The sequence below is a fragment of the Megalopta genalis genome, chromosome 1 (assembly GCF_051020955.1).
Source record: "Megalopta genalis isolate 19385.01 chromosome 1, iyMegGena1_principal, whole genome shotgun sequence".
In the NCBI taxonomy this organism is placed as follows: domain Eukaryota; kingdom Metazoa; phylum Arthropoda; class Insecta; order Hymenoptera; family Halictidae; genus Megalopta; species Megalopta genalis.
In genome coordinates, this window is record NC_135013.1 from 29,255,405 (window position 1) to 29,279,460 (window position 24,056).

General features: G+C 41.5%; 1 protein-coding gene across 2 annotated transcripts in view; it reads right to left on the reverse strand.

The window, feature by feature from the left end:
• Positions 1 to 21: 21 nt before the first annotated feature.
• Positions 22 to 24,056, reverse strand: part of LOC117222330 (uncharacterized) — an 80,111-nt gene continuing 56,076 nt past the window's right edge. Inside the window, exons 7-15 of one of the 2 annotated variants that reach the window (XM_076525026.1) lie at positions 22,666 to 22,760; positions 18,986 to 19,225; positions 16,887 to 17,213; positions 14,574 to 14,845; positions 12,102 to 12,280; positions 8,042 to 8,170; positions 7,405 to 7,590; positions 5,405 to 6,470; positions 22 to 2,527 (exon numbers count right to left, since the gene is read on the reverse strand). In XM_076525026.1, coding sequence (XP_076381141.1) covers positions 5,428 to 6,470; positions 7,405 to 7,590; positions 8,042 to 8,170; positions 12,102 to 12,280; positions 14,574 to 14,845; positions 16,887 to 17,213; positions 18,986 to 19,225; positions 22,666 to 22,760 — 2,471 coding nt within the window. In that variant the 3' untranslated portion in view covers positions 22 to 2,527; positions 5,405 to 5,427. Of the gene's footprint in view, positions 6,471 to 7,404; positions 7,591 to 8,041; positions 8,171 to 12,101; positions 12,281 to 14,573; positions 14,846 to 16,886; positions 17,214 to 18,985; positions 19,226 to 22,665; positions 22,761 to 24,056 lie in introns of both variants that reach the window. The other variant, XM_033473976.2, reaches the window with a different exon arrangement.

Here is a 24,056-nt window from a genome sequence, read left to right on the forward strand (position 1 = left end):
AGACAATAACCGTAGACACAGTGAATTCCGGGAACGTTTATTACGTCGAGCATAAAACGTACACATAGTACAAGCCTCTGTGCGGCATTCAGAGCGAATTTACGGCGTTCTGACGCGATACGGAAACTGGGCACGCCGGCGCTTCCATCCAATCCGAGTCAAGCTTAAGTCATTAACTTCTAAACGGAACGAAGGCGCTTATTAGAAAACTTAGGTCGGGCGGTTCGGATATATTTTGCGTCTTTCTATGTTAAAACAAAAAAGAACGTACATACGTGAGCGATGCATGTGCGTACAGGATCGGTTGTTACAATGTGTGCGTGCGCGTCTGGATCGATCGCGTCGTCTACTGGCTACCCTTAAAGTGCTTACGATTAAACCGGCAGGAGCTTGCTCTTGTCGATGAATGACACAGAAACTTTAGAACTTATTCTTATAATCCTCTTACATCCCTAAGAATCTTAGAACAAGGGAACCGCGCCGCAAGGAGCGGCGGCACCGACGTGATCGTCCCCGATCGTATTAAACACGGCTGTTCTAGTCCGGAAAACCGAGGAGTATCGATCTTCTCGTGGATCATCGGCTTTGGACAGTGTGCCCCCGACACCGCGGCTCCGAATCACTAAAAAAATGTATTTATTGCGAGAGGATGGACCGCTTTTTCGTTCGATTCTTTCAAAGGTTTCGCGTGGATCGTTTCTCGCGGTTCGATCGAGAAATCTCTGTTGTCACGTGTGTGATTTCGCTCGGAGGACAATATTCTATAGATCGCATTCCGTGATATTCCTTTTATAGCAATGATTCGCTATTTTGCAAACATTCAACGGCGAGTTTCACTTTTCGGTGAAAGAGAATCCTTTCGGCGAAAGGATTTCGCCGCTTGAAGTATGTCATAATGCGATGCTTATAATGATCGACAATTTTTGAGAACGAGTCGGAACTCGTTACAGCGCAGGTTAATTTATCATGTAATATGTTCATTGAATCGAAAATTAATTATTAGACCGTGGATCTTTGTGCAGAATAAAAATTGTCCGCGTCTGTAGCAAAATATCGAAGTAGCTTAGAAGTTACGTTCAATCTTTAATCATTTGAATAAGTCGAGAGTAGTGTATCGACGTTATTAATTGCTTTTAATCGTTCCACTCTTCCAAATCATTCACATTTTTTGTGACAAACGCATAAAATCCGCGGACTACTAATTACACTGCATTACGCTTTACAGTTTACTGTTGCTTGAGAATCTACACGAGAATGCTAAAAATACGTGATTTCTAAACAAAGATGCCCTAATTATTTGCATCGTCGGGTCCAATCGAATGACGAGGAATGATGAAATCGGGCAAAAGTGTTCGAGACTAGAACAACAGCTCGTGGATCGTCGCGATCGATCGTCGTCCCGACGCACAGTGGTCGATACAACCATGAAGAATGGGACAAAATTGAAACGAACATGGCTACGTAAATTGAAAATAATTGTGCAACTTCATTTATTGCTATCGAATACGTGTAATCGATAAGCGTCGCTTCGTTTGTTTCAATTCTAAACGAAATGATGGAACTTATTGGAAATCGTTCAAGGCTTGAAAGTAATTTTTCTCCAGAACGAAATGACCGTGTTCAAAATGATTTAGAAAACTGGAAATACGACTTTTGTATGTTACAATAATTGAGCCGTTTATTTTGAAAGTGGCATAAGTCACTTTACCGTAATGAAAACTGGTGATTTTTTTAATGTTTATACGAAATTATTTATACTGAGAAAAATATCAGTATCCTGAGATAACAAATACAAATAAATCTTCTCGAAAGTTAACATCCATATTTTTAAACGTGTTAAAACGCAAACCCTTAAATATATCGACTTAAAAACAAAGTGACTTATGCCACTTTTTCGAAATAAACGGCTCAATTAATGAATTATTTAGGTAACAGGTTCAATTTCTCATATAATCTAGAACTTGAGCATCGGTGTGCAACTTCTTCGGAATCTGTTGAAACGAGTTGTTTCTCCTTGCAATACGACTCGTTTATTCTTCACTACAGTTCGAGAATCCTAAAATGGCTGCAAATTTTTGTTAGGTTCGCTCAGTTCTGTGTGCTTCGAGTGACAAGTAAGCCAAACGATGTCCCATTTTATATAATCTGTCCTCTGCAATAACAAGCTTTTACCTCGTGGGTTTTTGATCACGCGACATCATCGCTTGACCACAAATCACAAATCTATCCGTGACGATTCACAGAGGTACACTTGATTCCAATTATTTCCCAATAAAGCAGGATCTCAGGTGTTGTTGATATTTGTCCCATTTCTTTTTTTTTTGGAAAGGGCGACCACTGTGCGACGCCGCTCGAACAGAGAGACTTCTAGGGATTTTTTCGCAAACGGGACAACCCGTCGACGGGCCCCGACAAAACGGAGAATACATTTTGGTTCGATTAAATCCGACGGAGGCCGCGTCTGGCGACATGAAACACTTGTTGCTCCGCGGGACAAGGACGGGCGACCCGCGAAACGAACATCTCTCTGGAAAAGAAAATATTCCTGTTACCCGGGGAGCTTTAATCCGCGTTTGTTTCTCGATTCCCTCGGATTATTTAAATGCCCCTCTCGCTTTCTTCCAATTTCTCTCTCTCTCTCTCTCTCTCACTCTCTCTCACTCTCTCTCTCGCTCTATCTATCTATCTCCACGCTCTCTGCTCCGTCGAGTGGAAGAGGAAGAGAGCATACAAGAGCGCGATGCGACTTCATTCCGCGTCCTCTCCTGCGACTCTCTCCTCTGTATTCAATAACTCCGCCATTACTCCGTCGAAATGAAATTCTTTGCTGCCTCCCCGGCTCGGAACCGCGTCGGAAAACGGCGATTCGTTTTATTGGGACGCCGGTTTCTGCTGAAACGAGTCGAATACTTCGCGTGGCTCGACCATCTGTTCCCCATTCGTCCGGTTTGTTTGTTCGAGAGGAACGTCGGCCGGGGGCAGGCTGGCAAAGAGAGAAAAAGAGAGAGAGAGAGAGAGACGGAGAGAGAAACTTTCCGATGGGAATTAATTGCATTAGTATTCAGAGCTCCGCTCGAGTTTCCGGTTAATTCGGATCGCTTCTACACGGATCCACCGAATATCAGGAACCGGAAACGCGGACAGGTCGGCTCAGACGGCCACCCTGCAACTGTAGTCTCGAAGAACTGCTTTTTCCGCGATTTAGCCTATGATTACACGCCCGGAAAGTGCAATCGTGCAGTTCGCGAACAAGTAAACGTCGCACGAAATTTTTGTATGTTTTGCTCGAAGACTCCGAAAGAAGTTTGGAATCGGCAGCTCGTGAAAATTATCAGACACTTTAACCCCTTGCACAAGGATCTGTCTTGAAGCTACGTTAATTAGCACTTCGATTTCCTTGATCAACTATGTAATAGATTCGTTCATTAATTGAATTATATTATATTTACTTTCGTTCATTATAATTGGATTATTCTATTCACTTCTGTTCATTAATTGGATTATATTCTATTCACGTCTGTTCATTAATTGGATTATATTCTATTCACTTCGATCCATTAATTGAATTATATTCTACTCACTTCGATTCATTAATTGAATTATATTCTATTCATTTCTGTTCATTAATTGAATTATATTCTATTCATTTCTGTTCATTAATTGAATTATATTCTATTCACTTCGATTCATTAATTGAATTATATTCTATTCATTTCTGTTCATTAATTGAATTATATTCTATTCATTTCTGTTCATTAATTAAATTATATTCTATTCACTTCGATTCATTAATTGAATTATATTCTATTCATTTCTGTTCATTAATTGAATTATATTCTCTATCCACTTCTATTCATTAATTGAATTATATTCTATTCACTTCTATTCATTAATTGAATTATATTCACTTACTTCTATTCTATTTACTTTCAATTTACTTCCATTCATGGATTTTAATAAAATATTTATTCAGTGGATTATTTGCGAAATCGTGACGACAAGTCTGGCTCATATAATGCAAGGGGTTAATGAGCCTTCTCATCGAGACTACAAGAGATTGTTTAATTTAACAAATTTTGCACATACTTGAAACGTATGGCAGTACGTCGATTATCGGGCGAAAACCCTAAGCTACAAATTCTGTTACGTTCTGTTGATACCGATTCGTTTTTAACAATATCGTCGCTAGTCGTGCCACCGTTGGATCAATCGACGCCACATCATACGGATCACAATGGATTTATAATTACGTGAAACTTCGTTCAACCGTGGCGGCGTTCTCCCCGATCACCTAATCGCTAAATGAAAGTGAGAGCCACGAAGGAGCGCCTGACACTAACGAATCAACGTATTCACTGCTCGTGTCTCTAGAAAGAAAGAAAAAAACGAAACAAAGTACAGTTAACGAACGTAAAAAAAAAAAAAGAAAAAGATGTGAAAAAGGTAAGTCAACGATCTCGATTCGATTTTTCAGTCTTCCGGTTTAGGCAGTTCCATGTTAATTACCAATTAGAGTAAAACTGTGATTAACACTCGGACGTCGAAGATCTGACCAAGAGAAAGAGAGACCCAATTTAATTGACCGATTAACAGCGAAACGATCGATCTTGTTACTTTGAGACGATCACAATATATCGTTGTTCCGAAAATAACTTGCGGATTTTCGTGAAAATTCAAATTTCTATCAAATAGAATTCTACCTGAATAGAAACGTATTTATTTAAGTATGAACAATTTTTAGTTTATCAAGACGATTTGAAAAAGAATGAAATCTCCACTTAATTCCGGTTCATTCCGATTGCTGCAGAACATTCGAATTATCGTTACATGCTCGGATAAAACAGTCGGAAAAGCTTGATTCAACAAAATTTTGTTGTCGCGCCACCTAATCGCAATTTTTGCAATAATTTTGTCGCGCATCGTCTGCTAAAAAGAAACCTTAAAATAATTCAACTCGTCAGGTCTAATCAGAAAAATATAATCCCTTTTTAGAAGGTGTCCGCACGCGTTTGTCCGCGTAGACCCGCGATCCAATAATTCCCTGCGAATCGCAATCTTTCGAACTTTCCACGATCGAATTATTTTCTCTGAACCGTTTCGCGAAACTAGCTCTCCTCTTCCATTAAGAATTCCACCGTCACATTCGGCCGAGAAAGCCCTTTCAAGTTCCAGCGAACACCGGCGTTCACTGTATACCGCAGCTTACCGCGTTTTGTACTTCGCAACCGCTATAAAAACCCGCAATCTAGTTTCCGGAGGGTCAAAGAACAGCGATCCTGACCGGACCTTCGATAAAGCCGGATCCCCATGAAGCTCGGCTCGGCCGTCGAACGAGTGTCAAACAGCAGTGAATGCATCAATCCGTTCCCCAATCTCGCCGCGGGACGAGAGAAAGAAAGACAACCTCGCCAACTCGGCAGCCCGCAATCAACACTGCAGCTGCTTGCACTGGACACCGATCTCCGTGCACCTGCACTCTAGACAGGGTCCGGACAGCTCGGTGATGATCCTGCCGACACGGTACATCCTCCCGTAAATATTACATCCGGCCAACTTCAGCAAACTGGCCACCGAGGCGGGGATCTCGTTCTCCAGGATTTTCGAGGATGTTCCGGTCTCCGTGGCCGGCCCTCCGCTGTCCTCCGACGGCCTTGTTGTTGTGCTCGACTGCGCCGCGGACCTGCTTGTTACAGCTGTAGGAGCCTCGGAGCTTTCGGTGCTGGCCTCGTTGTTGCTCGAGAACAGCAGATCGAGGACGCTGTCCAGAGAGAAGATCGGCTCCTCCGGCAACGGCGTAGCTTCGGGGCTCTTCAAGGTGGCCGGATGAACCTTGGAGTCCCCTATCTGCGACGGTGAATCGTCCGGCTTCGATCCCGCCTGGGTGTCGTCGCTCTTCGAACTGTTCGACTTAACGAGATCGAGGCTCGAGTTAGGATCGGTGAGGTTCTTAGAGCGATCCTCCGGCAGCTTGGTAGATTGTTCCGCGACCGATGAGCCGATCTTCTCGTACTCGAGTCTCTCGACGCCGACTTTCTCGTGGTCCGGCTCGCTGTCTTTCGGATAGCCGGCCGGGATAGGCTCCTTCAGATGATTGTCCTGGTTCACGACGTACTTCGTGTTCCCCGTTAGCCTGTCTCCTCCTCCTCCTGTCTCCTCTGGCCTGTAGTCGTACGGAGGACGGATCAGCGTCAGCTTGTCTATGTAGTCGAAGCTGAACGACTGCTGGAGGTGATTCGATCCCTGGGTCTGCAGAGGATTTAGGGTCGTGCTGCTGCTGCTCGGTCTCGGCGTGGTGATTCCGTGCTCGACCAGGTACGGCAGCATGTCCTCGATCAGCGACGGCAGATCCGGGGCCGGCTCGGTCTTGATCACGTCCCGGAATGGATCCGGCGACACTATCGGCTGGTGCAGCGACGGCGCCGTCGCGTCCGCACGGTCCAGCACCAGCGTCGGGGACTCGTCCGCCTCCACTGGAAGAGTTAACGATGGTTATGCGGAGACACGGGAGATCTCGGATAATTCCGCCTGCTCATTTCAGAAATTTAATCTTCTTTAAGCTTCTTTTTCTTTTTCTTTTTTTTAATGTAATACGGGATCAACGAGGTAAATCGATCGGTTAAATGTTCCGTTTGATTCTGACGATAGGGGACATTGCTGATCGAGAACGTTTCGTTCGAAGAGGCGAGGTTTATGGTAAGAGATTTTTCATAGACATATTTTTAGCGGATTTTTTCATATTCGGATGTCAATGTCATCGATGCTCTTTCGTGTTCGATATCCGAAGTCAAGATCGATCCAATTATATAATGTCGTAAACTTTGCAGAACATCTTTGTCAGAACATCTTGAAATCTTGATGTTCGCGAACTCGAGAAAAATCGTTTCTCAAGGTTATCTCAATGTTTTCTCACGTTTAAAAGCAAGAGAAAATTTAGAGGTAACCGAGCTATGTTATCTCTCTCAAATCAGTTTGCATAGTTTTAAAACAATTTAGAATTCAAATAATTGGCAATCTTGCAGATCTTCGAATAGAGCACAGTAAATTCTCCCTAATTTTCCTTCAGCTTGTAAACAAAAATGGACAATTCTGGAAAAGGAGATACGATTATTCGAGCCTTTTCTAATTGTCAACAATAGGTAAAAATGAGCAGCGAGGCTCGAATAATTGCACAATAATCCAAAATATAATATAACTCCATATAATTGCAGAATAATCTGTTTTTCTTTGCTGAAGGAAAATTAGGGAGATTTTACCGTGCCCGCTTTTCGTTTTGCAAAATTATACGTTTTCTTTCGCGCGAATTATTACTGTCTCTGTTAATGGAAATTGTTGCTTAAATATGCTTATTCGTGTGCCAAGGGAATAATCGATCGTTTCGTGGCGAATCAGTCGGTTTTACGGTACCGCAGACGATTCTTCCGCAGCAGGTCTTGTCGGTGTTGATCCGTCGACAGCCGATCTTCAAAGGAGGACACTTCTCCGAGGAGCACACCACCTCGCCGTAGTAGCACATGCAGATCACGCAGATGCTGCTGCTGGGTAAAATTTCGCCGTGCCGGTGCTCCATGTTCTCGAAGAGGCAGTTGCTGACTGGGGTTTCGTGAAACAGAAACAGTGTGTCTCTTCGAGCTGAAGTCGAGAATGATTCGTAGAAGAAAATAGAACAGAATATCATGCATAGAAATGAACACCGGGAACACGGAGTGATATAAAATGTGTACGCCGTGTTGCATGTAAATGTAATGTATAAAACAGTGTAATATAACGCGGAATGCATCGGTGTACCGACGCAGCGCGGCAAAGACGTAGTAAATATACGAAAGCGTCGATTTATATTGCAATAGATACACGAAAGTGCTGATTTATATTGTAATAGATACAGCAAAAGTGCTGATTTGTATTGTAATAGATACAGGAAGATGTGTTGTAATAAATAACGGTGTAATAAAGCGAACGACGGAAACATAAAATCGGAGAAAATGTTTTATAGGTTTATGAAAAAAGAAAATATAGAACAGAAAAAAAGGGGGAGATCCGTTACCGTCACTTTTACGATGCGGATTCGTGATTGGCGCGGGAACCACGGTGACGCCAGTTCCAATTTCCAGATTCAAATCGGTGGAATGATAAGGGGCGTCGAAATACGGCGGCTCACGCGGCACGAATCCACCTTGCGACAGAAAGATTGTTTCAGCAGCAAGAAACTGACCGTCGAACCTATTCGCCATCCAATTGTTAATCGAAACGACGATCAACTAAATACACTTTTTTTAAATAAATTTATTACACTGCAACAAAATAATTGGTAAAATCGTGCGAAATTTTTGATAGCAAAACAGCACTAATACAGGGTCAAAATCAGGATAAATTTCTTTCCATTCGAGGCTCTGTTTTTGAGAAAATGTAGGTTGAAAAAATAATACTAATCTCGTAAAAGAATGTTATTCTTTTCCTCCGACTTATTTTTTGACGTAGAATGACAGTTACACGACACCCTGTGTATTACTACAATATATTAGGTCTACCGGAAAGTTCTGTCCGTTTTTGAATTGAGATATAACACAATTTTCATACATTTAATAATATTTATTGTAGAACATACTTTCCATCGTTACTTATGACTTCTTGCCAGCGTGATGGCAACTTGTAAATGCCATTTTAAAAAAATGATTTATTTCTAGAGGCGAAGAACTCAACTAGTGCTTGGTTGACATCAGCTTCAGTTTTGAATTTCTTTTTCCTGTATAAAGTTTTGCAAAGAGAGAAACAAGCGATAATCGGAGGGTGCTAGGTCTGGGAAGTATGGTGGATGTGACAGCATTTCCCAGCCTAGCTCTGCGATTTTCTGACGAGTCGCCGAAGCAGCATGTGGTCTGGCATTACCATCGGTAGCCATGTTTTCACGATCGCGTCTCGCTTGATAATGACATGAGACATCTTTGTTTCAGTTTATTTAGGAGAGTACATGCGTGTAAATGCAATGATAAAGAGAGATAGTCATATATGTCTCAAATCGATATGTGCATATGGATTGAAACTTGAAGTGACACTATCGGACAGAACTTTCCGGTAGACCTAATATTTATCGAATAACACATTTCAAATCTTTTTATTCGAAAATAAACGCGATAAAAGAATAAAATATTTATTATGTCTTATTCGACGAATACGAAGTCGTTTATGCCCGAAAACAAAGCGGAATCAGTTGCAAGCAAATTGCAATTGCGAAGGAAACAAAGCAATTGTAACCACACAGTAATCGGCTCCTCTATACAGTGCTCGAATTTTTGTTGCACGTAGTCTAGTCAAATTAATGAGGTTCGAAGGTGGAAACGTATACTTTTGGCATACATATACTTTTTGGAATTTTTCTTCTTTCGAAGTCGGATGGTGACTGATCTCTGCGTATGCAGATTTCTATGCAACTAGTCACTGTGCTCGAATGTTTCTCACTGCGTTTTACTCAAATTAATGCGATCTAAAAAAATATGTGCATATAGATTGAAACTTGAAGTGACGCTATCGGACAGAACTTTCCGGTAGACCTAATATACTCGCAACTCTTAAATTTGTTGTCCAACATTATCATTAGTCCAACGATTAGCATTAAAAAATTACAAGATTTCTCGTCCTTTCTAGAACATGTATACTGTACACTGTAATAAAATATTCCATTTAGCGAACACAAAATAAATCCTGAATCCTTTATTGTCCCAAACCCATCGGCCATTTCGAAACGAGAACCACTCCGCCGTTTGCTGTAAATTGTAAATGCACGCATTACGCGCTGCTAAATGTTCGCGTATCTGTGAACAGAAATCAGACACGCAGGAATCTACAGTTCCCGAACACGTGAAAGCGACGCGACGCGACGCGAAAACATTCCGAAAAATCCGACAGCGGTATAATTCATAAATTAGATAAATCCACGGGATTCCGCAGTGAAATAAATAAATAAAAAAAAAAAAAGAGGAAGAGGAACTGTCAGCCCCGTCGCGATGGGTTCACAGCGGCACAACCACGCCGAGCGGGGCACGGTTTCGCGAAATGAATGCGCGTCAGCGTCACGCCGATCGCCTGCGACTCGAAATTTTATAACGTCAGCCTCGCGATACGCGTCCGTGTCAAAAACGCGACTGGTGTCCGCGGGCAGCAGCTGGGACCTTTCCAATTTTGCGAAATGAATTTCCGCAAACTGCGAGCGCAGGGGGACGGGGGCGGGGAGTGTCGCGGCAAAAACAAAGACAAAAACGAGGGACGGAAGGGGCTGACGTTTAATCGTCGGGACGTTCAACGATAGAATGGAAATAAGGAAACAATCGATTCGAGCATAAATTTTTCTATTCGAGGCAGAGAATAATCGATCGGAATCGTGAACACGATTATTGATCACGATCATTTTCATGCTTATTAATAGAACGATCATTAATACGCTTATTAAAGTACGCGATGCTTTTCTGTTTAAATAACAACAAAATCGTGATGACAAAGTCGTGGATCGACTTTTGAGAGGAACGCTGTAAAGTCGCATTCAAAAGAATGTGGAAACATATTTTTTTTTCAAGTCGACAAAGTCTTCCAAATTCGTAAAAAGTCGAACTGAGAAAAGCAACTGCAGCTTTTCATTCCATTTTTTATGATAATAAATATTCCTTCAAAGAAATGCAGTACAAAGGTGTCAAAGTAGATTCTTCAGGCTTTAAGATGTGCTCGGCTGGAACGTTCTACGATTTTGTTACGCAAAATTGCAGGCGTTCAGAGCACTTTATCACGTTCGTGATCCGATGACGCAACCGTAGCGTCACACGACGTTCGCGTCCCTAGTACAATCTTTTTTATCGACATCAGAGTCACAACAAATAATTTTACCAGGAAATTCCATGAAAAGATCAGATCTCTGTTGCATTATGGAAGGTTTGCCAAATAAAATAGCGACGAGCTGTTTTCTTAGATTACGACGAAGATGACAAATAAAAGAATAATTTATGGAAATGCTATTTGGTTTGATTAGAGTGATCACGACACCAGAAGGTTAATACAGTAAATTCTCCCTAATTTCCCTTCAGTTTGCAAATAAAAATGGACCATTTTGGAAGAGGCGACAGATTTATAATTGGATTTCATTAATTAATAATAGGATTAACATTAATAGGATTGATATTAATAGGATTAACATTAATAGGATTGAGATTAATAGGATTGACATGAATAGGATTGACATTAACAGGATTAACATTAATAGGATTGATATTAACGGGGTTAATATTAATGGGATCGATATTAATTGGATTAATATTAATGGGATTAATATTAATAGGATTGACATTAATTGGATTAATATTAATAGGATTGACATTAATTGGATTAATATTAATGGGTTTGATATTAATAGGATTGGCATTAATTGGATTAATATTAATAGGATTGGCATTAATTGGATTAATATTAATAGGATTGATACTTATAGGATTGGCATTAATTGGATTAATATTAATAGGATTGATACTAATAGGATTGATACTTATAGGATTGGCATTAATTGGATTAATATTAATAGGATTGATACTAATAGGATTGGCATTAATTGAATCAGTATTAACGGGGTTAATATTAATAGAATTGGCATTAATTGGATTACTATTAGTATGACTGACACTATTTTGATTAATATTAATAAGATTGACATTAACAGGATTAATATTAATCAATAGGATTTCTTTTTGTTAAATTATTTCTTTCAGTAATGTTAATAGAATTGATATTAATTATTAAAATAAGATTACATTTATAATAGTTGACAATCTGAACCTATAAAAATGAGCCGCGAGCCTCGAACAATCGTATCCCCTCTCCCCAAATCGTCCATTTTTGTTTACAAGCTAACGGAAGATTGGTAAGAATTTACTATACTAGCCTAATCGTAATCCCAGCGCAATTTATCCCGGAACGAGAGCGAATAGCTTCGCTCTCGTTCCGTGAAAGCTCGCAACGCTTGATTCGTCACTAGCTGCGCAAGCGACGCGTTTGCGGAGGTGCTAATGGTCGCGCTGTGAAAGGGCGCGGTACTTTTCACCGGGGATCCCTAAAGGTATATAACCTACCTTCGGTCTCGACGGGCGGGCTAAATCTGTTCTCCTGCGTGGCGATATCGTAAAATCCGGAGGTGTCAGTCGGTCGCAATTCCAGGGGCACGACCACCGAGCCGGAAGGGTATCCGGTGACAGGCGACGGAACTGTCTTGTCTTTCACCAGCGCGTCCGCCGCCACGAACGGAATTATCCTACGTGAAACGCGGAATCACATCCATCCTCTTATTCTGCTTGGAATCGCGTCTCTCCGTCGATCCTCCGTCGCCCGTTCCCCCGTTTACTTATGTATGCGCCGATCGACCGGAGGATAGACAGAGAAACAAGGGACAGAGAAAGAAAGAAAAAAGAAAATAGCGAGAGCGAAAGAGAGAAACATATACAGAGAGATAGAGGGGGTAGAAAATTTTGGGGGTTGATGAAGGCGTCGGGAGGGGAACGAAGGACTCTCCAGTGAAATAAATTCTTTCGCGTACCGCGCGGCGCTTGTTCGCCCCCGCCGGAATTACGGGGGATGAAGAGTTTCGAGTGTCACGGCGGGGCCAAGATTTAGGGGTGTTTTCGACGGCAGACTCGTTTCTCCAGGAAAATAATTTTTTATGAGATGCCGGCGGACTGATTGCGGGGACTAGGGGTTGCCAGTGACACCGGTCGAGGACGAGGGATGAACAGGCTGGAGGGTTTTAGCGGGGCGAGGAGTGTGTCCTCGACAAGGGACTTCTCTGGGATACAAAGGACGAGAGCCTGTCCCCTTTTTGCATGGGAATTTATGATTTTCTGTGCGCAACGCGTTAGGGAAATGGGAGTGGATTATTTAGCTGGCTGCGGATGTTTATGTATTTGTAGGTTCCCCCGGGTGTTCGATGGAGGAACAAAGTCGAAATGCGAATGTAAATTCTTTCGGTCTTTCTATTATGAAATCGTAGATTAAACGTAGCGTAAATGTGCATAAACGTCTACGGTTCGCTGTAGAACTAGATTTGATAACAATATTTCTGTACATAATTTTCAATCATTTCTGTTTTTTGAAACTAGTTCTTTTAAATCTGTAACAAATTTATGTGCATAATTTTCAATCATTTCTGTTTTTTGAAACTAGTTCTTTTAAATCTGTAACAAATTTATGTGCATAATTTTCAATCATTTCTGTTTTTTGAAACTAGTTCTTTTAAATCTGTAACAAATTTATGTGCATAATTTTCAATCATTTCTGTTTTTTGAAACTAGTTCTTTTAAATCTGTAACAAATTTATGTGCATAATTTTCAATCATTTCTGTTTTTTGAAACTAGTTCTTTTAAATCTGCAACAAATGTCTGTACATAATTTCCAACCATTTCTGTTTTTAATTACCGAATAACTTTTTATATCTTTCTGTTCATATCGTAGAATGTGTTTCTTTAAAATGTAGTGTCAAGAAATGCAACAACATGTGATCGAATTTGATTTGGAAAATATAAATGTCCTGAACTCTTGAACAGAGTGTACAAGGGTTAAATATGTAAATTAAAAAATGAAACATTATACCAGAATGTTTGATGCAGCTACCCCTGGTGATTGACTTCAATAAGAAAGGACTGTGCAATGGAATGCAATTTGGTAATCAATGAATCTAGATAATTTACTACTAAAAATATGTTCAAAAGAGGTAATAACTAGTCTGCGGATTTCATGCATTTATGACAAAAATATGCAGAAGAAGAACAACATGGAACAATAGTGAGATTAAAGGATTTTAGAAATATCAGTGCATTATTTCCAACTTATTAAAATCGCTAAAGGAATAAACAAAAACTTCTGACTATTGCTTTTTCACAATTGACGCAAACAATTTTTATTATGCACAAAGACCCGCAGTCTAGTAATAAATAACTACATGCAGCCAAACATTCTCATCTCAACCCTTTGCACTCGACCGGCTTCCAAAAGGATTTCCACGTTATTAAAATTTTGATACATCGTCAAATAATAGAAGCAATGACTTACAGTATAAGTAAATATATATATATATATAATAACTTATACTATACTTATAGTACTATATATATAGTACTATACTATACTTATATACTTATAGTACAACTTATACTATTTTTATTTAAATTCTATTTCACATGTATCAAATAAAAACAATCATACCAAATAGAAATACTGTAGGTTGAAACAAACGTATTCATTCTCGCGTTAAAATAGTCCCTAGTGCAAAGGGTTAAAACCTAACCTCTAAGCATTGAAAACTTAATTTTCTAAGTATTTTCTTTACCCAAGTTCAAAATCTGCAAGTTCATTTTCCTTCGAAAACATAACACAGACTCGAAATGTGCGAAGAGATCATTAAAATCTTATCTAGCATCGTCTACCCGATCTTTGTTCCGAAGGATGTATGGAGACCCTCCCGAGTCTCCCCGACTAGGAACATCCCGGGTCGTTTATGATTCATGGATCTCCGTGAGTTCGGAGGCACGCAGGGGTTTGGTATTTACCTTACCTGACATTCGGTAGCGAGGGCGGCAACGTGGGTTCGCTGTAATCGTAAACGTAGTCGACCCCCTTGTCCTTCGGAGTAATGTTCAGTATGGCCTCGACGTCCGGCGGTATTGACCTAATCGGGTTTATCGTGACACCCTGAATATGACCCACCGAGACGTTCGTTTTCACGGTAACGTTCATCACCAGAATGTCATCCGGCATTAGCACGGTGGATGACGGTTTGTTGACCGTCCCTTTGCCTATGGACTGCGTTGCCTCGGCCGGCTCCATCTAATCGCAACAGGTCCCCACACTGTTAATTTCCCCGACAGCGACGCCGTTCCCCTCCTTGACACTGATTCACGCTCGTATCGATCCCTCGGCGGTTTCATTTATGGATACTGTTTACTCGCAAGCGTCCTTCGGAATTCCGAAGATCGCTTCGGAATTGACACAGCACATGGAATTTCTCCCTAATTCGCGCTCGGGTCGCGCGCAAAAATCGACGATTTGGGAACAGGAGATACGATCGTTCGATTCGAGTAATTATTTATTGTCAGCGATTGTCAATGACTATGAAAACGAGACGCGAGGCTCGTATAATCGTATCTCCTCTTCCCAAATTGTCCATTTTTGCGCGCGATCCGAGCGCGAATTAGGGAGAAATTATTGTACACCGCGTACAGCTCTAGCAGCGTGACTTATTTTCACGATGGAAGTACCGGATTGGTCAAAGAGATTTTTATTTCCGATTCTTCATTTTGCTATCGGAGTCGTGAAAGCGTTACAAAAATAAAATATGTTCCAAAAATTTGTCTGAATTGAAAATGTTCTCCTACACGTGAAGCAAGTTGCTTCGCGATTTTTTTGTATAATTTCGATCGTTCGTTAATTTCGATGCAACACGACGAAACTGCTAATAGTTAATTGTACCTTCGAAATTAACAATTTCTCTTGCGTAAAATCTATATCGAGAGAATCTTTTATTAATCTTATCCGAACAGTTCAATAACTATTTCCAACGTTCTCTTATTTCAAATTTTCTTGTACCCCTTGCAATATACATGATGTCCCAAAATTATGGTAATTCCAGGAAATTAGAGATTACTGAGGTCATTCGAAACAACTTTTTCCTTTACAAAAATGTTCTCCGAGGCACCGTTAACGAGTTATTAACGAAAAACACTGACCAATGAGAGACGAGCTCAGTTGGCGCGAAGCTGTCCAGCCAACGAGCGCACGAAGCCCAGTTCCGCTCATTGGCTCGGCCGCCTAGCGCCAGGCGAGCTCGCCCCTCATTGGTCATTGTTTTTCGTCGATAACTCGTAAACGATGCCTCGGAGAAAATTTTTGTAAAGGAAAAAATTGCTTCGAATCACCTCGGGAACTCCTCATTTTCCGGAAATACCATAATTTTGGGACATCCCGTACAACAACAACTGAAATTCGAGATTTCATATATTTCTGAATCCGCAACGAAATCTGACGAAACGAAATTTTTTTGAATAATACTATCAAATAATTTCCTCGTCGATCAGACGAATGGAACCGTCCTATACGTATACCCATCCAATTACCGCGTATCTCCAAATATTTTCTCGTTCGGGGTAAAATCCGCTGTCTAACGGCGCGGCCAACTTTTTTCACCTCGCATTTGTGTTAACTGATCACGAAAAATGAAGCTTCCACGGACGAGGAGGAGCCGAAAAGTATCATTCGGTAGATTTTCATCAGTGATTAATTCTCTAGCTCGCTCCTCTAGACAGCGGTCCAACGGAACACGCTGGCGCATCGGTACGAATAAATTCTTTTCACGTTTATACGTGTACGTATCCATATTTTTAAAAGGGATTCCGAATTCGCCGCTTTTACCCGGTGAATAGAATACCCGCGAATAACAGCCCACACGCGAAGAATTAAAAATTTCGACCATACATCAATCGCGTGACGATGTTTAATCAAGCTTCGCGCACGACTTTCAGTCATCCGAACGCGCGTTTCATTTTTCGAAACAGTAAAGCCTTGTACGGTTTTAAGTAAATTACGCGGGCATGAACGAAATTAAATGTGATCGTTCATTTTATTCAATAGAAACGTGCGTGTTTGTCGAATTTCTTGAATAAGCAAACGAAAATTCGATCGATGCTTTTCCTTTTACGGAGCTGAATGCATTGCGAAAACAGGATTCGAGCACCTTAGAATTGTAAAAACGAATGAACCATTTTCCGCGTCGAGTGAATATCTATATCTATGTTACAGGGACGGCTGAATTGGCTGTTTTGCAATTCACTTAGCCGCAAATGATATTTCAACAGCATATTCGCAGGCTCACCGTGGCGTTCCCGTGCACGAACTCTTCTTTGAACGCTGCGCTCGTCGCATTCGAGTGGATCGTGTCCCTGTTCCACAGAGTCACGTTTATTCTCCTCCAGTCCTCCGTCACCGTATCGTTTCCGGTCGCTTCTGGTAACAGAGTTGTCGATTCCGTCGCTGTGTCCGCCACGGACGAGAGATCCTCGATCACGGTGATCGTCGATCCCTCGGCGCCGCTCGTTGAGAACGTCGTCGTCGCTGTCGTCGTCGGGTCGTTCGACGGATCCTCGTCCTCTTTACTGGCCAACGTCGACTCCAAGGTCGTCGATTCGGCACTCGTTGTCGACTGCAATGCGACGATTGTGTGTGCAACATGGCTTTTCTCGCGTCGGAAAATATTCATTCGACCGCGGACGTCGATACAGCTGAGAAATACAGTGATGTCTCTCTAATTGACGCTCAGATTGTCCAGAAAAATGGACAATTAGGGAAGAGGGGATACGATTATTCGAGCCTTGCAGCTCGTTTTCTATAATCGTTGACAATTCGTAAGTATAATAACGAACCGCAAGGCTCGAATAATCGGATCGCCTCTTCCCAAATTGTCCATTTTTGTGCGCAATCTGAGCGTCAATTAGAGAGACATTACTGTAGTCGCACGGGAGATTGAAAGGATGACCGAAGACGGCTCATGACGTCTTTTGATACCAATTCGCAATGAATCGGCCGCGGATCGATACGCGGAGTAAAAATGTTCGGCAGCTTTGCGTTTCTTCTTCAATCGTTTTAGTAGACCGCGAACATCGGCATTGTTAAATCCTTTTAATTTTTCCATTATCATTTCTCATTTTCCTAATTTCTTTTTAATTTTGAATTTTTTTAATTTTTCGATTCTTTTCTTTTTCATTTTTTATTTCATCATACTCTTGAACAATATCAGAATACTTTGGAAACATATGCACAAAGTTTCAAACAAATATCTTGTGCGATGGAAAAGTTGTTTATATTAAATCACACGCGAATTCTTTTTCATTCATTTTTTAGAAAAAATCGCCGGCTACGTTTGTTGGTTTCTACAAAAATCGTCCATGATTAAAAATTAAATCAGAATACTTTGGAAACATATGCACAAAGTTTCAAATAAATATCTTGTGGAGAAGTTGTTTATATTCAATAACGCGCGGATTCTGTTTCATTCATTTTTTAGAAAAAATCGCCGACTGTGTCGGTTTCTATAAAAATCCTCCAGTCAATCATCTGTTAATTGAATGAACAAATCAGAGCAATGCTCGCACGTTTCCAAACAACAGACTTTACTGGACTGTTAAGAAACGAGAGTTAATAAAGCCATGAATTCGAGTTGAATTTCTTTGAACACTGATCATCCTATTCGCGTATATTTCCTCGCGTTTTAGTTAAACTCTGGACCGTTTTAGCTTGGAAAGCGTAATGGATCCGAATCGAGTTCCTCTGAACGATGTTTCCATATCTTTCCGACGCGCAAACACAGAAAACGCTTCTCCGGCGATTCGTTAGGCGGCTCCCGCTTTCAGGACCGTGCGTTCAATGAAAACCGAAAATATATATTTTTCCGTTCCAACGTCAACGACGGAGTTGCTGCGATTGTTACGTGCACGCGTGACGGCGTTCCCCGCGTGGGAAACGAAAGCACCGCGTGCATATGACGAATAAAAGTAAACATATCAAACCAATAAAAATTTCCAGCTTGAATATTTTCGCAATCATAGACGGCAGGGGGCGGGGGGGAGGGTGACGGCGGGAGTAAAATTTCTCCGGCAAAATTGAGACCGTATAAAAACACAGCTATCCCATGTTCGAAACGACCTTTTCCGCGGAGTAACCGGCGCTTTGCAATTTCTGGTCACATTTTTACGGTTTCGCACATCTTCTGGCACAGTTTTACGGTCCCATCCGTGGAGTGTAACGACGGGACGCGAGCAGCCGAATAAAAATCCTCGGCGAATAAACATTGCGATTAAATACACCGATGCTCGGAAAGAACGGGATCAACGAGAATATCAGCTTCGAGAGACCGGATAAAGCCCGCGAAAAGGAACTTGAAAGTCGTCCGAAATTTCTCCGACGATGGGGGATTACCTCTTCAGGGCTGGCCGGCGTCGTCGTGGCGAATTCCGGGCTGGATTTCACGTAGTCCACCGTCTCGACCAGAATCTCGTTGTCCATGATGTCCGTCTCGAACGTGGACGGCCAGGACGTGGAATCGGTCGGGATCGAGGACGATTCCTCGCGCACGGTCGTGCTCGAATCGATCCTTTCCTCGACTACTCGATGACCTCGTCCCTCCACCGGCGGGCTCGTTATTTGCTCCACTATCGGCTACGCAGAAAATTGTCCGTCTGTGCATCGTTCAAGAATCTCACTTCTGCGCGATGTTCGCGAGAACGACGAACGGAAGCTCGATAATCGCAAATAGAAAATTGCAAGATGTTGGAACGTCTTTGTTGCAACGTAGAGAATAACGTTGAATAAGGAGATACATACAGAAAAAGCGAGATACATTCTCTAGCCACGTTCATGAGTCAATTTTAATATATCCACAGAGTTTTATATACAGGGTGTCCCAAAAATGTCTCGCAATCCGAAAGTGGCGGGTTCCTCAGGTCATTCGAAGCAACTTTTTCCTTTACAAAAATGTTCTCCGAGGCACCGTTAACGAGTTATTAACGAAAAACAGTGACCAATGAGGCGCGAGGTGACCGAGCCAATGAGCGGAACTGGGCTTCGTGCGCTGGCTAACTGGGCCGCCTCGCGTCGGCCGTACTCGGTTCTTATTGGTCACTGTTTTTCGTTAATAACTCGTTAACGGTGCCTCGGAGAACATTTTTGTAAAGGAAGAAGTTGCTTCAAATGATCCGAGGTACCCGCCATTTCCGGATTACGAGACATTTTTGGGGCTATATATTATCTTATTTATTGTTATAGTTTCATGCCGCAGTTCCATTATTATGTGCGTATTATTACGAACGAAGTTAACAATGGAAGCTGCTGCTACGAATTAGCATTCGAAAGACAAGAGAGATAACAATAGAGAGACGGCATCGTCGCTACAGTAATTGCAGCAACGCGATCTGAATTGTCAAATAATATAAACCCAAAGAATTTCTAAAATGATGAAAGCGCGCGCGAAATCGTTCGATTTGCTTCTGTATTTTGATTTCTCCGCTCGAACAACTTCCTTCCCATCGCGCGCATATTACACCGGAACATCGATATTTCTATAAAGCAATGCAGAACAGTTACTTTCAGCGGGTTAACAGCAAGCCAACTGAATGGTTATACCTGATCCGGCAAAAGGGACTTTAAAGGGGAACGCGAAAGTAAAGGGAACTAAAATTCTGCACGGTTGCTCCGGGGCAAATTGCGACTGATTTCTAATCGAATTTCATTGAAACGAAATATCAAAGGTCCCCCAAGATGGATTACGTACTTCAAGAGACTCGAAGGGGCGAGAGGGGGGGAGGGGAGGGTGAGGGAATTCTATTTCGAGGCAGAGGCAACGGCGTTTAATGCGCCATTGACAGCGTAAGAACGAGGAGAGGAGGACGGTCGCGCTATCGTCATCGATGCAAGAGTTCGTCCCCGGCGAAGCCACGTGATTTACAACCCGAATGGAATTTAATTAATGCAATCCTGCCGGAACGGACGCTGCGTCGCGCCGGTTAGACGTTTAACTTAGTTAATCTGGGAACGCGAAGTGAAGCATTCCTCGTCAGTGACTTCGGCTTCGAATTGGACAGTCGTGCCTGTTACGCCGCCTGTCGACGGGGGGTGGGTGCCCCGAACTGCTCGAAACAATTACAGGACCGTTTATTCCAGCGGTTTTGCCGGCCCGTTATTGAAAACGTTTAATATCCGCGGCACTGTTATCAACTTCGGGACACGATGCTACACGCCGGCCAGGCTCGATCAACTCTTAACCGAGGCCCCGGCGAGTTCGCGGAGCGGAAATGATGCGCCGCGGAATATTTGTTATCGGGGATACAACTTTGAGAAACGGTGTTTTCGAACCGTCGTCGTTGCTGCAGAAATCGATTTGCAAATTAATTTAGACAATTTCGCGACGGATAGTTCGTGGAAAATTATGAGCTACGATTGTAGAAGGAATGCGAGCACGATTATTTTTCGTATGAAAATTCCCCGCGGCGGATATTTCAGTAAATCCGTATCTCGAGTTTGAACCGATTAATCGAATTAACAATTGTACGAATAAACTGGAATAATTTAGTAGCGTTATCGTCCACGGTTCCAGCAAAAGTCCACCGGAATTAATTGCGATAATTTCTTCGAGGACAGTCCGTAGAAAATTTCGTCGGTAGATTAAACGAGGAATGCGAGCATAATTATTGTCCAAATGAAAATTCCTTCCGGCGGAAAAATTCGTGTTTCATTATCCAGAATGTCACGATTGTTACTTTATAATTTGCTACATTTTTCGCGTGAATTCTGCGATATTTTGTTGCTTGTCGAATCGACGTTAAATCGTGTTTCAAGGAAATCGATGGGTAGATCTCCGCGGTAAGATACGCTTTGATCCTGTGCAGCGTGAGAAAGGGGATTTTTCTCGTGCAACGTGCCACGGGTATATCCTTCGGATGTTAAAATTTCGTGTCACCTGCACGGGGAACGCCCGGGGAATACGAGAACAGTGATTTCGAGACAGCCGAATGAGGATCGAACGGCGAGACCGATTTTTTCCTCCTTCGGTTTTACGCTGCTCTCTTCTCTCTGTGCGCGATTTTTCGGTCGGTTTTACGTCGCTTCTGCCGGATATTCTCGGATACGCGAAATTTATTGGTGTCGGGGTCTGGCTGTTCCGTTAGCGTATCGGAAAATACGAAAACATAGGCGCTGCAACACGAGTTAATATCTCAATACTATCGAATGCCTCGTTCCGTATCTTTTTCCAAAGAAATTCCCTTTCGGAGATTTATTCCTCCTAAATGTTCAACGACCGTTTCCGCGAGACAGATAATTACACTCCGTCGATTATACTGTAATTTAAACAATTTTGAACTACTTCTCTTATTTATTGATATTTGTAGGAATTCTAGAATCTGGCGATATATATATATATATATATTATTTATATTATTATATATATTATATATTATATTATTATTTTATTATTATAATATTATATTATTTATATTATTATATATATTATATATTATATTATTATTTTATTATTATTATATTATATTATTTATATTATTATATATATATTTATTGCTGTTTATTTTTTAAGAATCTAATTTCGCATTCGTGAAATAAATTACAGACTCTGTCAACGAATTACAGTAATGTCTCCCTAATTGACGCTCAGATTGTACACGAAAATGGACAATTTTGGAAGAGGAGATACGATTGTTCGAGCCTTTCGGTTCGTTTTTTTTATAGTTACGAACTGTCAACTGTCAACAAAAACGAGCTGCAAGGTTCGAACAATCGTATCTCCTCTTCCCAAATTGTCCATTTTTGTGCACAATCTGAGCGTCAGTTAGGGAGACATTACTGTACAGAGCATTCGAATCGTCTAAGATTGCGAACTTCTCTAATTTTGAACAAAAGAGATTCCTTGGAGATTGTTAATCGGAAAATAGAGATTGAGAGCAGATGATCTAGAAAAAAAGTGCGAAAGTCTCTCTGGAGAGAAATAGTTAGATACCGTAACGGCACGAAAAGCGTTGTTATAGATGAGAAGGAATGATATATCAAGTCGAAGAGAAGAAAAACGAAGGAAATGAGGAAAAACGTACGAAGAAATTGGTCTCCTTGCGAAACTTGGCGTAGTCCTTGCTGATGAACGCGTACGAGGCGTAGTTCTGGGTGGCCTTAACCTCGATGCTACCGCCTTGAACGTTTAATCTGTCAGTTTCTTATGGCATTCGGGCTAGAACACCTAGGTGGTAATCAGGGTTGTGAAAGAGCACAGGGTTTTTATGGTGTAGCCGACCCGGCTCGCGTTTCCGGTCACTTTTTCGCGGCGACTGGGATAGATCAAGATCTACTTTCGTTCCGCTGTTAGCGAGTATCATCAAAAGATCGTAAAAACCAACGGAAACTAAAGGCGAAACCCGAGTTCATTGAATCTCCACCATTATAAAAGCACGCCGCGAGAACGTCGATGGTAAATGTAATTAAATAAATAAAGAAGTTTACCGGACAGAACGTCGAATAAAGTGAAAAGATACGTTCGGTAAATTTTCTGTCAGCTATCTAAAGCCTTATATAGAAGCTGCGGCACTGTTACACCTCCCTAAATAAGATCGTGCAAGATTTACTGTTATTGGACTCTCAAGAATGTTCTATCTTAGGTGTGGAAAACAAGAAAAAAAAAGAGAAAGAAAATGCTCGCGTATAAACGAAAATAAACGATTCTCAGCACCGGACCGCCGAAAACTATTTTCCCAGAGGTATACACAAGTAAAACAGTTCATAAATAAATAGAACCAGGTAGGTGTATCTCCGCTGGATTCGCAATAAAACGGAAACAAACGACGACACGGTGTTTACCCTAAAAATAGAAGATAAATGAAACTTGCCAGATTTTCAATTAACGTCGAAAGCGTTTTCGTTGGGTGGCCCGAATTAAAACTCGCTCGAAATTCCTCCGGGGGAAACCGCGGTCAAATCGAACAGCAATCTTTGCTCGGCAAAAAAAAAGTGCTGCTTGTCTAAATATTAACAGAATCAATGTCGAAATTAGAGATGACCGTTCATCCTATGATATCTGATGCGTTTGACTCTGTAGAAATGCGGTGACACGATATAAAATCTCTCAGAAACCGCGACTCTGCATTGAACAGTCTAACATTGTTTTACATTCACAGTTTGAACATTTTTCACATTATATGTACATAAAAATATGTAGAATTTATCGAGAGGACTTGCACGAAAAATCTGGTTCGAGAGGCAACCTCACGCATTTATTGTAACTATACTCTCGATTCTATTTATAGTGATTATTCGAAGGTATCATGACTTAGTAAATTCTTTGAAGATTGTATTTTAATATAAATTTGAAGTAAATTGCAAAGGGTGATCTAGTTCGACGTATTTACGCGGCGATGCGTTGTGCCTGAAGGCGAAACAGGGGAAACGAAAAGTAGAAACGCGAGCCGGTCGGTCGAGTCGGGCGGGGCGAAAT